We start from the raw sequence: 13,572 nt of genomic DNA on the forward strand, positions 1-13,572 counted from the left end.
TGAGTTGGTATCGATGATTTTCTAAACAAATAGTTTACAAACATACATATTATTATTATTTCAAAAATATATCAAATTTTAAGCATGATTTCTCGCTCTCTCTTCATTCTCTCTGCTTTCATTTTTACCTTTTTTAATTTTCTTGAAAATTTGAAAGTAACTAAGGTTTGCTTGAACCTTTGTTAATTCGATCGGATGGTGCCGGTTACTTTGATGAAGAAGCCGGTTAGGCGTTTAACGGTGAGTAAGGTAATGAGTAAAATAAACGGCCAAAAATTAATTTGGTTAAGATGAAGTTGAGTGATCAACGCCACAGAAGAATAATTCCTAGAGTTGGGTCCCGCATCGGCCGTTAATCCTCCCCTTTTCTCATATCTCTCTCTCTCTGCGTGTATCAATGCCTAACCACCATTCATAATCGTTTTCTTCATTCATCGTAATCTGAGTTTCTTGTCCGTTCATGCTAGGATACTAGGATTTGCTGGTTATGCATACAATACGAATCCGAGACTCTTCGCGTGGATCTGCTTGAGAGGAGCTTTTCGAATTCGTGATCTCGAAATTTCAGAGTGTTTATATACCCGTTTGTGTTTCTGAACGAGGCGAACGAACCATGTCTAATTTGTATGGAGATTACAACCAAAAGATCGATTACGTCTTTAAAGTCGTGCTGATCGGTGATTCCGCGGTTGGAAAGACTCAGCTGCTTGCTCGGTTCGCTAGGAACGAGTTTAGCGTCGATTCTAAAGCAACAATCGGTGTAGAGTTCCAGACGAAAACGCTCGTCATCGATAACAAAACCGTCAAAGCTCAGATTTGGGATACGGCTGGCCAAGAAAGGTTTGCTTCTCTTCCCACATGGATATAATGACATTGATTTCAGTTATCTGTAAATAAACTACTATCCATTTGATGATTATCGGATACATTCACAACTCATCGATCCATTTGAGTAGTTAGTTTTTGGCAACGTATGTCTATATTAGGCAGCATGTGGTTCAATATTAGTAGATTACATATGAAAAAAAACAGGTTGGAATCTTCTGGATTTTTGTTCCCATGCAAATGGTGAGTCTGAATTATCTTTCTGAAACTGAGAAAAACAGTCCGGTTTGTTGCATGAAGAGAGTGGTAATAATATTCATATATGGATGTTGGTTATTGTAAGATATCATCGTATAAAAATATTCGTATGAGCTTTATAGCTCCACATTGCTTTTCTTACTCCATGAACATGAGACTTATTTAATTAATTTTCTGCTTCTGCTTCTTAGTCATAACTGTTCATAACAACCCATTTAAGGAATAAAGTTTTCCATTTACATCTAGCCTGAACTTTGATGGCCAAGAATGTGCTAATTTTTGCTTCTACTCTTATATGTCATTTCGAATGCAACCTAGCTACTTTGAGTATGTCATTTCGAATGCAACCTAGCTACTTTGAGTATGTCATTTCGAATGCAACCTAGCTACTTTGAGGTTTGATAAACACCATCTTGTATATATAATGCTAGAGATTGACCATTACTCTGTTTAAGGCTTTTAGTCATACATACCCCAGATTAATCAAACTGTTATTGTTCTTGTTTTTCAGATACCGGGCGGTGACAAGCGCATACTACCGTGGAGCTGTTGGGGCAATGTTGGTCTATGACATGACGAAACGCCAATCCTTCGATCACATGGCTAAATGGCTGGAAGAGTTAAGAGGACATGCGGACAAAAACATAGTGATTATGCTGATTGGAAACAAATGTGATCTTGGAAGCCTAAGAGCAGTGCCAACAGAAGACGCACAAGAGTTTGCACAAAGAGAAAACTTGTTCTTCATGGAAACATCTGCACTCGAAGCCACCAATGTTGAAACCGCGTTTTTGACTATCTTAACAGAGATTTATCGTATAATCAGCAAGAAATCACTAACAGCTGATGATGATGACGCCGATGGGAATTCAAGTCTCTTAAAGGGCACTAGGATTATCATTCCGAGCGAGCAGGAGAGTGGTAAAAGAGGTGGATGTTGCGGCAAATCGTAATTCTACTAGCAAAAGTAGAAAAGATTGTACTTTTTTTGTTGGTTCTTCTTGTTTACTTTTTTTTTGTTCCGCCTTATAATTTCTATTCATGTTAGGCCATTTGTCCTCGAAGCGAAGCAATAAGCCAAGGTTTACTAGCTAGAGGAAAGAGTGAGTATGAGGGTGAAACCAAGATCCTCCATTTTTATATACATACCACCATTATCTAGATTACCAACATTTACGTGACTGTGATTTAATTTACTTTTAGAGGAATTGAGAATATGTGAATAATTTTTGTTAGGCTTGTGTCCAAAATGTGAAATTTTTTGTTCTAATGGCCCAAAGTACTTGTGTCTAACCCTCTATTATTTTAGTAGTGCACACGTTTTCATTTTGTGCGTTTATTATCTTCTCAATGACAATCGGCAACCTAAATACATGATGTAACAACTTGGTGTAAGTGTTAGTTAATTGATTTAAAACATAATAACTATCTCTATAGAGAATCATATGAGATGTTAACTTACTTAAAGAATGTGGAAAGAATACTGTTATTAATTTTTTCGTAAATAAATACTCCGAATATGCTACTTAATATTAGACTAATTGGCGTATATTCAACAAAAAGTGAATTAGAACACATATTTTTTTCTTCAGAATTTGACTTATAATTGATCCTATAATAAATATTTATTTTCTTAAAATTTCCATAAGAGAATAATAAAAAGAAGCAAAATCAGACCATTTCTTCACCAATATCCTAGAAAAAGAATATAGGAGACAACCAATAAACAGAGGTCCATCAGATTTCAAAACCATTGGGCTTCAATTTTTATAAAAATTTATTATTCTGTCGCTGTCAGATGTCAACCTTTTTGGATGGATAAATGATTCTCTCCAAAGGAAGACCAAACCCACAAACGGGGCCCACATATTGCCAGCGTGGAATCACATCATCTGATTGCATCAGCCCACCGTTTGTCTCGCTGTTCTCCGGTTTTTTTTTCTTATTTCTATCGTCTCTCTCTCTCCGGTTTCTCTTATGACGACCTATCCTCTTTCTTAGATTTCTCCACCGATCTCGAGCACAACATTCACGATTTGCATTCGGATTCTTTTTCTTGACTTTCCAGTCAAATCTCCAATGATTTATGCGACTCGGAAAGAATTAAGGGATATTTGATTTCCTCTTTCTCACCAGATCTGAAGCACCCGAATCCAAACTCAAATTCGAAACCAGCGTTTAGGTGTTTCTCAATCAGTTCAATTTTTTTTTTGGGAGATCAATTAGCAATGGTGGCGGTCAAATTGGGAATGCTCCATTATGTAATTGACCACGTCTATGGAGCGTTTATGCACCGCACGCGTGCGATAACGCCACCGTTCTTCTCGCGAGGATGGGGTGGTCCGAAGCTGGAGCTGCTCGAGCGGATGGCTAAACAGCTCTTCCCGATGTATGTCGAAGGTCAGAATTGGCCACCACCTTTGGTCCGTCCTGTGTGGAGGACCGTCTGGGAGACAAGGACCGCTTGTCTCAGAGAAGGCGTTTTCCAGACTCCCTGCGACGACGAGCTCACCGCTGCTTTGCCTCCGGAGTCTCGCACCGCCAGGGTTGCTTGGCTTGTTCCCAAAAACGTTCCTCCCCAGAAGATGTCCTGTGTGGTTCACCTTGCAGGTAGCACCAATTACGGATTCTCGTGTTTTAGGTTATGGAGAGTTGTTCGATTCGGAATCTTAATCACACGGAAAATTGTGAGCGTAAGATTATAGTTTATACTTAATGGCCAGAAGGAGAGCTTATGACTTATGAGTTAAAGATATGTCTAGTTTAGCTCTGCATTATCTTGGAATGGCTTGTTTTAGCTGTTTGTTTGATCATAATTTGTAAAGATATGTCTAGTTTAGCTCTGCATTATCTTGGAATGGCTTGTTTTAGCTGTTTGTTTGATCATAATTTGTAGCTGAGCCCTTTTGAGTTATGGCTGTTTACTTGCTTGGTTCCTCTTGATTTCTCATTATCATATCTTGCTGATTATGTGTTGCATTGTTGTAGGCACAGGTGATCATACATATGACCGAAGACTGCGTCTGGGTGGACCGTTGGTGAAACAAAACATTTCAACAATGGTGCTCGAAAGGTATTAAGTCTTTCTACACGTGATGAAAGCTTGAGAGCAAAACTTTTTTTGCTTTGACCGCTTTTGAAGCTTTTTTTGCCATGTTTTTGATCAAACATAGATAATGCCACTGCAGCCCTTTCTATGGCAAAAGGCGTCCGTTCCTACAACGTGGTGCAAGACTCCTTTGTGTCAGTGATCTACTTTTACTGGGGAGGGCAACAATCGATGAGTCACGTAGTCTTATTCACTGGTTAGACACCGAGGAAGGCTTCGGCAAGATGGGTATTTGCGGGCTTAGTATGGGTAAGTTACATTTTTTATTTCTTTTATGAACAACTTGTGAGCTATTGCATTGAGTTAAATTGGGTGAGCTAGCGTTAGATAGGCAATTTCACCTAAAATTTCCAAAATTTTAAACTGTGTATGAATGTTTTCTAGGATCGATGGTTATAAGATTCCTGCAATAGTTGTTTGGATGCTTATTGGCTTATCCACAGAGTAATATAAAACTAAAGCCGCTGTGTGGATTCTCTTAGTTATTAGCTTCTCGTCATAAGCATTAGCATTGTCTCCAACTCCTCAATATGCTTCTCAAACACACGTGCACTGCACCCTTAGATTTAGGTTCAAGTATTAAGATTAGACTGGTTTCTTCTTAATGTGAGAGCCATATCTTCTTATTTCTTGCTTTCACTGAAACCTAAAAAAGTCTTGTGAATATAATCAGGAGGAGTACATGCTTCGATGGTTGGATCGCTTCATCCAACACCAGTTGCAACACTCCCATTCCTATCCCCGCACTCTGCGGTTGTTGCATTCTGCGAAGGAATATTAAAGTATGGAACCGCTTGGGAGGCACTGAGGGATGAACTTGCAGCACAAAAGATCACAATGACTCTTGATGAAGTGAGAGAGCGGATGAGAACGGTTCTCTCCCTCACAGATGTCACTCGCTTCCCTATCCCCAAAAACCCCGATGCTGTTATCTTTGTTGCTGCAACTGTAAGTTGAAAAATGAATCCGTTAAAGTCACAAATTCGAAACTATTTGGTGTTCTCAGTGCCCTGATTGTATGTATGATTGGTGTTGGTAGGATGATGGGTACATACCGAAACACTCGGTGTTGGAGCTTCAAAAGGCATGGCCAGGCTCTGAAGTGAGATGGGTTACAGGTGGACACGTGTCGTCCTTTCTGCTGCACAATGATGCGTTTCGCAGGGCAATCGTGGACGGTCTCGATAGGTTAGAGTGGAAAGAGCCATGGTGACTTAACCGAACACAACTCCTTTGACAAACCAAAGGGAAGGTGTCTCTCTTTATGTAAATGTCTTAATCTCCTCTTGTTGTATCATCTGTTCTTTCTTTCAAAAGTGGTGGGCGCTAATATTCATTTGTTTGACCATTGTATTTGTCTCGACACACAACAAAAATTGTAGAGGTTTTAACTCATTACATTCCGTTTTTATATCAGAAACGTAAATCTCCTCTTTTTTTTTTTTTTTTTGGAAAAATGTCATTTATTTTCTTAGACTTGGGTAAAAGATAAAATCAGACTTGTTAGTCGTCTAACATCTGATAAAATTTCTATTACCTATACTGTTTAAAATGTATTACTATGTACTCTTTTTAGTTGCATGTTGTATCAAATGATTGCAGCATGGGAATTCAAATAATTGTTACTTGCTATGTCACACATTGGGTTCATGAAGTGACTAATGTACGGTCAAATTATTAAACTGAGAATCAAAAAAGCTCCAACACACTTGCAAACTTTCAAAAAATTAAAATAGTAGATGTATTTACCGCGCTTATGAGTTACAAAAATTTTAGAAAAGAATATTTGTACTTTGGGAGTTGTGTAATAGTTGTACAAATTCAGTATTACTACTACACAGCTGTGTTCCATTGAAAGTAAACCTCTGTTATATAGCAGAACCTTGCTTGCTTCACTTTTCAGAGTATCCACACCAATCAAAATGAAGCTCCTTCTTCGTCTCTCCATCTTCTTCTCCCTCCTCTTTATCTCTCTCCCATCTTCTTACGGCTGCACCTCAAATGACAAGAATGCCCTCCTTCAAATCAAGAAATCCCTCAACAACCCTCACCTCCTCTCCTCCTGGAATCCACGAACCGACTGCTGTACCAGCTGGACCGGCGTCGAATGCACAAATAGCCGCGTCACAGCCCTCACCATCTCCTCCGGTGAAATCTCCGGCCAGATCCCGAACCAGATCGGCGACCTCATTGACCTCCGTACACTCGATTTTAGTTACCTGACCCATTTAACCGGAAACATCCCACGCACTATCACCAAACTCAAGAACCTCGACCTCCTCCGGTTAAAGCAAAACAATCTCTCCGGTCCAATTCCTGAATACATCAGCGAGCTCAAGAACGTTACGTTCTTGGACCTTTCCTTTAACCAGTTTACCGGTCCGATTCCCGGTTCGTTTTCTCAGATGCCGAAGCTCCAGGCCATTCAGATCAACGATAATAAGCTAACCGGTTCTGTACCGAACTCTTTCGGTTCCTTTGTAGGCAACGTCCCCAATCTCTACTTGTTTAACAATAAGCTCTCAGGTAAGCAACATTTTTTTTTGGTTTAATCATTTCGACTTCTTCTTTTTTTTTTTGTGGTCAAGTAATCATTTCGATTTCTTTAATAGGCAATTTTTGGTCAAATATTTTTATTTACTACCAGCCTCTTAGCTCAAAAATGTTCTGTAACCAATAAAGATACATATTTTAGGGATTTTTTTCAAAATATATTCTTTTATTTTCATAAGATCTCGCGCCATATTTTGTTTGATAATTTATAAAACCCGGTTTAACAACCATTTTCTTGCAGGGAAAATACCGGAGTCGTTGTCAAAATACGACTTCAACGCAGTGGATCTGTCGGGAAACGGATTTATCGGAGATGGTTCGATGTTTTTCGGACGGAACAAAACAACAGTACGAGTGGATTTGTCGAGAAACATGTTCCAGTTCGATCTCTCCAAGGTTAAGTTCGCTAGAAGCATAGTTTCGTTGGATCTGAGCAAAAACCGAATCTTCGGGAAGTTTCCACGGGAGCTGAGTAAGCTGCGTCTCGAGCATTTCAACGTTAGTTACAACCGTCTCTGCGGAAAAATCCCACGTGGTGGTCTCCTTCAGACCTTTGAACCATCTGCCTTCTCTCACAACCTCTGTCTTTGTGGGACACCGCTTAAGGCTTGTTAATTATCTAGGTTTAATGGCCGAAGAAACCAAATAATTATGTCATTCTCTATGAACTATGTCTATGATTATGTGTTAATTATCACCGCCTATCGACTATCAAGTTAATTGTTCGTATTAAGAAGAATTTAATGTTAAGAACAGAGTAAGAATGTTGTTGAGATATTAAAAGTGTAATCTCTATAACATCTATGGGTTCTAGTACAACATATGTCAAGTAAGGACTATTATATCTTATTTTTCGAGTCGAGAAATGTGTATGGATTGGATATACATAAAGAAATGAAGACTTTGAGGGTGTTTCTAATATTTATCGTTTGCTATGATATATTGGTCCTGTCTCCTGAGACTCGACCTATCGTTCAATTTGAGACCACCACAAGTCAAGATGAAAATATCGTAGGAAGGCCAGTAAACAGAGTTCGGTAATAACTAATAACATATCACCAAATAATTTTGTAGATTACCAAATAACAATGGTAATATAGTTCGTTAGTTGGCAGTTATTTTGGAAAAGCTAAAGATGATGTAAACGTATGTTGGTGATAATGTAGACCAATTAAGAAGTGATCAGGTTTTTTTTTTCTCCCTTTTTTTGAGGTTGGTTTTTTTGTTGTGTGTGTGTGAGGGGAAGAAGAAGAACCAAATGAAACTTTTGTGATGCAGTCATGTTGGGCTACATGGGCCGGAATTGATATTTTAAGTGGGCCTTAGAAGTTCTTATTTCCAAAACGAATCGTTTCATCTTTAAAACGACTGTTCGGCGATTCCGACGCCATCCCATCCGAGTCCCGGAGAAATCGATCGTAGCTCTGTGCCCTTCCCATTTTAAAGATCAGTTCTCTCGAGAGGGAAAGAAAAGTTCGTTTCTTTTTCTCAATTTTTGTTTTTTTTGTGGTTTTTGCTCAATTACCCGTTTCAATTTCGTTATTTCTATCATTTCACCGAAAGCGCGTCGAACCCTAAAACCCCTTCATTGCTTTTTGCGGGTCAAGCTTGGCTTCGAGTTTTCTAGGGTTTCGTATCTGAATCTCTGGAGAAGAAAAAACTCTGTTGTGGGTTTTCTCTCAAGCTTCTGAAAACAGAGGTATGTATAATGTTTTTGCCCCTTTCAATCTTATTCGAGCAATTAGTGCCTTACGCGTTTGGATGATGAGCCTTTAAGTTAATCTGCTCTGGCTGTTTATGGTCCTGCCTAATTGGACACTGTTGCGGATAGTTTTAGGCATTGAATTTTAAAGTGGGTTTAGGGAATGGTTAATCTTGGATAGGGTTTAGGGTTTGGAGAAAAGTATTCACCTTTTGGTGGATTTTTTGAAATTACGGGAAATTGTGGTAGCTTGTCTATATTGCAGCAGCGTTTTCTTCTTGTTGAATTATCTGTTGGGTGGCCTCAAAGTCGTTCTAATATGTAAGAACTGTCTATGATTTCCACAGACTTTTGTCGTTATCTTCTCTTTCGTTCCTTCTTTTTCAAAACATAAATTTCTTCTTACCGAGTTTAATTTCCTTTGAGAAGAAATGGAATAGCTCCTTTACGAATTGGAAAATTTCCTGCCTGTTGACGTGCCTTCCTGCTGCTCTCTTAGCGTTATAGATGTGTTAGCTTACGTTGTCTAGATATTTCATGCCAAAAAGTTTTGAAGTTTGCGTTTGTTAGGACATTGGTTATTTGGAAGCTTGTTTAAGGTGTTTAACTGGTAGTGATTGATCTTAAACCTTGTGAAAAGAACACTGGATTTTTCTTTGTATTTAGGTATCACTAAAAGCTGGATTTGCGTTGATAGATTACTTATTTGTTTCATTATAATTCCATTATCATACTCGTGAAAGAAGTTGATAGGTAGTACTACCATTTTTTAAACCAAAACAAACATTTAGCGAATATCTGGCTATTGTTATACTATTGATACCTTGATGGTAACTGTTGTCCTACATGACAATACAGCTTCATAAGTGACAGCTTTTCATTTGGATGGGAAGTCTCTGTAGTTAAACTACATAGCGATATGGAAGCACAAATTCATCAACTTGAGCAGGAAGCATATACTGCTGTTTTAAGGGCCTTCAAAGCGCAGTCTGATGCAATTTCTTGGGTACTCTCTTCCTCCTTTTGTTTGATATGGTTATTCTGTGTTCTCTGAGTCTCATGCTAATTGTATGGAATCTATTGGTTGTACCTTTTCTACAACTTAGGACAAAGAAAGCTTGATAACAGAATTGCGTAAGGAATTGAGAGTATCTGATGACGAACATCGAGAGCTTCTGAGCAGGGTCAATAAGGACGATACTATCATAAGGATAAGGTCAGCCTGTCTATATGCACCAACAAAAATACAAAAGATTAATCTAGCATGGATTTCCGTGTATTTTAATATGTTATGCATTGAAACTGTAACAGAGATTGGAGACAGGGAGGCGGAAGCCAAATTTCTTCTAGACATGCAGCTATACAGAATCTTGATGTTCTTCCTAGTCCAGCTTTCACAGCTTCCCGGAAGAAACAGAAGACGTTCCAATCTGTAAGTCTTCTGTTTTAGTCGCAAGCTTACTTACTTTCTTCTGTTTAACTCCATTGTGTTTTCTATATGTTATTTCTTGATCAATTATCGGTGATATGCCTGCAGTATCATCCATCAATTGGTGCGACTGGAAATAGGTCATTTAATAATCGTGTGGTGACGGGTGGCGTAGGAGCAGAATCTGCTGAAGCTCTTATCGGAAGAAAAGTGTGGACAAAATGGCCTGAAGACAACAACTTCTATGAAGCAATTATAACTCAGTACAACGCAGATGAGGTACTATTTCGTTCATTGAGTGTAGAACGCTAATTGGGTAGACAGATGCTTTGTTGTTTCTAGAAGACTTCGAATGTATATATGGGTGTTGTTGCATATATAACATTTGAACCTTGCTTCAAGTGTGTTGCAAATTTATGCGCTTTTTGTATATCTCACAGGGTCGGCATGCTTTGGTGTATGACATAAACGCAGCAAATGAAACGTGGGAATGGGTTGATCTCAAGGAAGTAAGCTTTACGCGGAGATTTTATCTGAGTAGAGTCTTTTTATGGTTTACTTCTGTTTCAGTAAGCGATATGGTGTCCTTACACGATGATCTTGATAATAGCTGACATTATTACAAATTGTAGATCCCACCGGAAGATATAAGGTGGGATGGAGAGGAGAGTGGGGTGGCTTTAAGCACTGGACATGGAAGTGGACCACTCCGCGGCAATCGAAGAAGCCAAAGCCATATTGGTAGAGGCAGAGGACCAAGAATTCATCAACCGAGAAGAGAATTTGTACCACCACCAACACAACAAAATGGTGGTGGTGGTCAGAGAACTTCCTCTGATGATATTGAATTGTTCAACACAGACTCGCTTGTGAAGGAGGTTAGTTTTTTTTTTTTTTTTTTTTTTTTTTTTTTTTTTAAATATGTTGTGTACCCATTAAGCTCAATGGCTGTTCTAACATCAAAGCTATGTTTTAGGTGGAGAGAGTTTTCGATTCCGCGCACCCTGATCCTCTCGAGCTTGATAAGGCCAAGAAAATGCTTAAGGTCTGAGATTAATATACCCATTTATGAGTGGTTTAGTATCGTGTTGCAGAGAAAAAAATAACTCAAGTTGTGCTGCAGGAACATGAACAGGCGCTTATCGCTGCCATTGCAAGGCTTGCTGATTCTTCTGATGGAGATATCGGTAATAATAACAAAAGCAAGGCTTCGTTTTGTTTGCAATCTCAGGATAATCTTTTAATAACCATTCAATTCTGTGCTTTGCTGATGATAATATCAAAGACCATTACAAACGTAATTCTACACACACAAAAAAAGAAGTTAACACACACTTTGCTCAGATTGTAAATTACACTTCAATAGTCTCTAACCTGTGAATACATGAACAGAAATCTTCTTCTCAAACTTCAGATTGTGTGCTTCTTTGCTGCAATTATGATCTTTTGATTTTTTGATTTTTTCTGTTTACTGTTTTTCACTTACCAGATGGAGATCCACCATATTCGCATGACCATCCAATGCCACAGGGATGATGGAGAAGCTGTCTGTGTCACGCATGGTTTGGTCATCATCAACCTAAGGACTCTGGATTCAAAAAGAAACACTACACTGTGCTTATATGACTAAAAATTGCTTGAGAGGTTAGCTTAGAAGATGGAATTAGTCATCTTCTTTTGGAATTGTGGTCACCCCAAAATGTATGAAAATTTGTTAGGATTGGAACTTTAGGATTCTGCTTGTAAGCACAGTGTATTTGAGTTTAGAATGTAACCTGTGACTATGATTGACCATGTAAATGTTCTTCAGTCCACCTCCAAGAGATAATCAGACCTGCCATCAAATATGCATACAGTAAGTTTATTTGAGATCGATGCTTAAAGCGACCTTGAATCAAACATGCATTAAGTTATACACATTAGACATTCATAACAAAAATGCTAAATATTTGGATTTCTTTGTCAAGAAAAGCTAACTGTTTTAAAGATTCCTAGATATCTGAAGATATGAAGAAACAGCTAATCGTTTGAAACAAACAAAGGAAATCATATGAGACTTAGAGAAAACACGTACCCCACCTTGTTTTTGCATTCATCTTCGATCTGGAATAATTGATTACTGAATCGAAATCATCACAAACTTGGGAATATAAGATTCTGTGCGATTTCGTTGTAATCCCTACGAGATACCTGAGATTTGACGGTAATTCAGGTTCCGGACTACTTGACATTATACGACACACAAACAGACGAGAAAACAAGTGGATATACCAAAAGAAATTCAAGTCGGGAAATCTAAAGCTACAAGAGCAGGAAATATGTGAAAATGAAAACGAAACAGAAACAGCGATAGAAACATAGCTCATGATCATGGTGGTGGTTTTAGATCATACCTGGAGACGGAGAACGCCTTAGAGATTGACGGGATCGGGCTCACTAGTTTCCATCTTGTAAGCTGAGAAATCGCAAAGATCGGGAGAAGAAGAAGAAGATGATGCAATTGGTATTCGTCGGAGTCGAGAAGAGGAAAAGGGAAGAAGAGGAGGAAGGAAGGATGTCAATAATAGAATGAAAAGAAGCAATGTTAGAGAGATTGCTTGACCCGTTTACCTTCTTCTCCCTTTTCTTTTTCTTTTTTTCCCACGAAAATTTATTTTCTACCAACTAATTTATTATCCTTTTTTCCTTATTAATATTTGCTGATAATTCATTGAAAAATAAGAAAATTTATTCTATTAAAACAAAAACACATTTAGTGCTTACATTCAAACACTCCCAAAATTTTTTTTATAATATTTTATTTTATTTTTATATTTCATTTCCGAAAATTAGTTTAGATATTTTTAGATTTCCTAAAATCTAAGTCATTTTTAATTTAAATTTAAATTTAATTAAATTTAATTACAAAAATTTGCATTCAATTTAATTTAAATTCAAAAAATTCAAAAAAATTATAATTAAATTTTATTACGAAAATTTAGATAATAATTTTAATACTTTAGAATCTCTTAAATACAGAAAAGATTTAATTTTAAATTTTAAATTTAAATAATATTTTTATAAAAATGTATAGTAAATAAATATTTTATCGTATTTTATCATAAACAATCGATCTAAAATATTAAATATTTGAGATTAATAAATATTTATATTATACAATAATATGATCAAGTTGATTAGAGTTATATATATATATATATATTTAAAGTCCATGAGTTAATTTATTAAAACATGTAAGATATTAAGATGATTTGAGACAATTAAACTAACAGGTTAGCCCATTTATATATATATATATATATATACATTTTTTAATAGCACAAATAGTAAATAAATATCTTTTATATATTTTCATAATCAATTGGTCCAAATATTCCATATTAATAAATATTTATAAGGTTATATAATTATAATTATAGTCTTATACGGGTTAGTTTGTCAAAACATGTAAGATATTAAAAATAATTTAAGACAACTAAACGGATGGATTAACAAATTCATAGATATATAGATTGTTTATGTGTAAATCTAAATTCACATAATAACAAAGTTTATAATTAACATTAGATCAATGTATACTTAATTAACGTATACTTTTATTCTACTAATATACAAATTTTACTGTTTAAAATTAAAATATGATAACGATTTTTTGATTTAAAAAAATAAATAACAAAAATAAATTATATCTAAACA

At 36.8% G+C, this 13,572-nt stretch overlaps 4 protein-coding genes and 1 long non-coding RNA gene across 8 annotated transcripts; 4 read left to right on the top strand and 1 right to left on the bottom strand.

Moving 5' to 3' along the window:
- Positions 1-491: 491 nt before the first annotated feature.
- LOC18025196 (ras-related protein RABA4d) lies at positions 492-2,036 on the top strand. Its single transcript, XM_006407296.2, has 2 exons — positions 492-840; positions 1,595-2,036. The coding sequence occupies exons 1-2, from the start codon at positions 614-616 to the stop codon at positions 2,034-2,036; spliced, it is 669 nt and encodes a 222-aa protein (XP_006407359.1). The 5' UTR covers positions 492-613.
- Positions 2,037-3,038: 1,002 nt separating this feature from the next.
- LOC18025197 (protein ABHD18) lies at positions 3,039-5,612 on the top strand. The gene is made up of 5 exons (XM_006407297.2): positions 3,039-3,693; positions 4,072-4,156; positions 4,272-4,441; positions 4,866-5,140; positions 5,232-5,612. The coding sequence occupies exons 1-5, from the start codon at positions 3,312-3,314 to the stop codon at positions 5,403-5,405; spliced, it is 1,086 nt and encodes a 361-aa protein (XP_006407360.1). The 5' UTR covers positions 3,039-3,311; the 3' UTR covers positions 5,406-5,612.
- Positions 5,613-6,099: 487 nt separating this feature from the next.
- Positions 6,100-7,481, top strand: LOC18025198 (leucine-rich repeat protein FLOR 1). The gene is made up of 2 exons (XM_006407298.2): positions 6,100-6,718; positions 6,987-7,481. The coding sequence occupies exons 1-2, from the start codon at positions 6,115-6,117 to the stop codon at positions 7,358-7,360; spliced, it is 978 nt and encodes a 325-aa protein (XP_006407361.1). The 5' UTR covers positions 6,100-6,114; the 3' UTR covers positions 7,361-7,481.
- Positions 7,482-8,125: 644 nt separating this feature from the next.
- Positions 8,126-11,747, top strand: LOC18025199 (protein EMSY-LIKE 1). Of its 3 annotated transcripts, none has more exons than XM_024159443.1 (11): positions 8,126-8,218; positions 8,309-8,444; positions 9,306-9,453; positions 9,554-9,663; positions 9,759-9,879; positions 9,985-10,155; positions 10,317-10,385; positions 10,509-10,754; positions 10,853-10,921; positions 11,000-11,063; positions 11,366-11,747. In XM_024159443.1, exons 3-11 carry the CDS (start codon positions 9,367-9,369, stop codon positions 11,410-11,412), a joined length of 984 nt encoding a protein of 327 aa, XP_024015211.1. In that variant the 5' UTR covers positions 8,126-8,218; positions 8,309-8,444; positions 9,306-9,366; the 3' UTR covers positions 11,413-11,747. The 3 variants fall into 3 exon arrangements, with proteins under 3 accessions (XP_024015211.1, XP_006407362.1, XP_024015210.1); XM_006407299.2 differs by having other exon boundaries at positions 8,128-8,218; positions 8,353-8,444; XM_024159442.1 differs by having other exon boundaries at positions 8,140-8,444.
- Positions 11,070-12,533, bottom strand: LOC18025200. 2 transcript variants are annotated; one of them, XR_002900773.1, is made up of 4 exons: positions 12,270-12,533; positions 11,956-12,066; positions 11,652-11,710; positions 11,070-11,464 (listed from the first exon to the last, which is right to left on the bottom strand). It is a non-coding gene; the product is annotated as an uncharacterized LOC18025200 (long non-coding RNA). The 2 variants fall into 2 exon arrangements; XR_002900772.1 differs by having other exon boundaries at positions 11,071-11,464; positions 11,951-12,066.
- Positions 12,534-13,572: the final 1,039 nt, after the last annotated feature.

The sequence above is a fragment of the Eutrema salsugineum genome, unplaced genomic scaffold (assembly GCF_000478725.1).
Source record: "Eutrema salsugineum unplaced genomic scaffold, Eutsalg1_0 scaffold_13, whole genome shotgun sequence".
Lineage (NCBI taxonomy): Eukaryota > Viridiplantae > Streptophyta > Magnoliopsida > Brassicales > Brassicaceae > Eutrema > Eutrema salsugineum.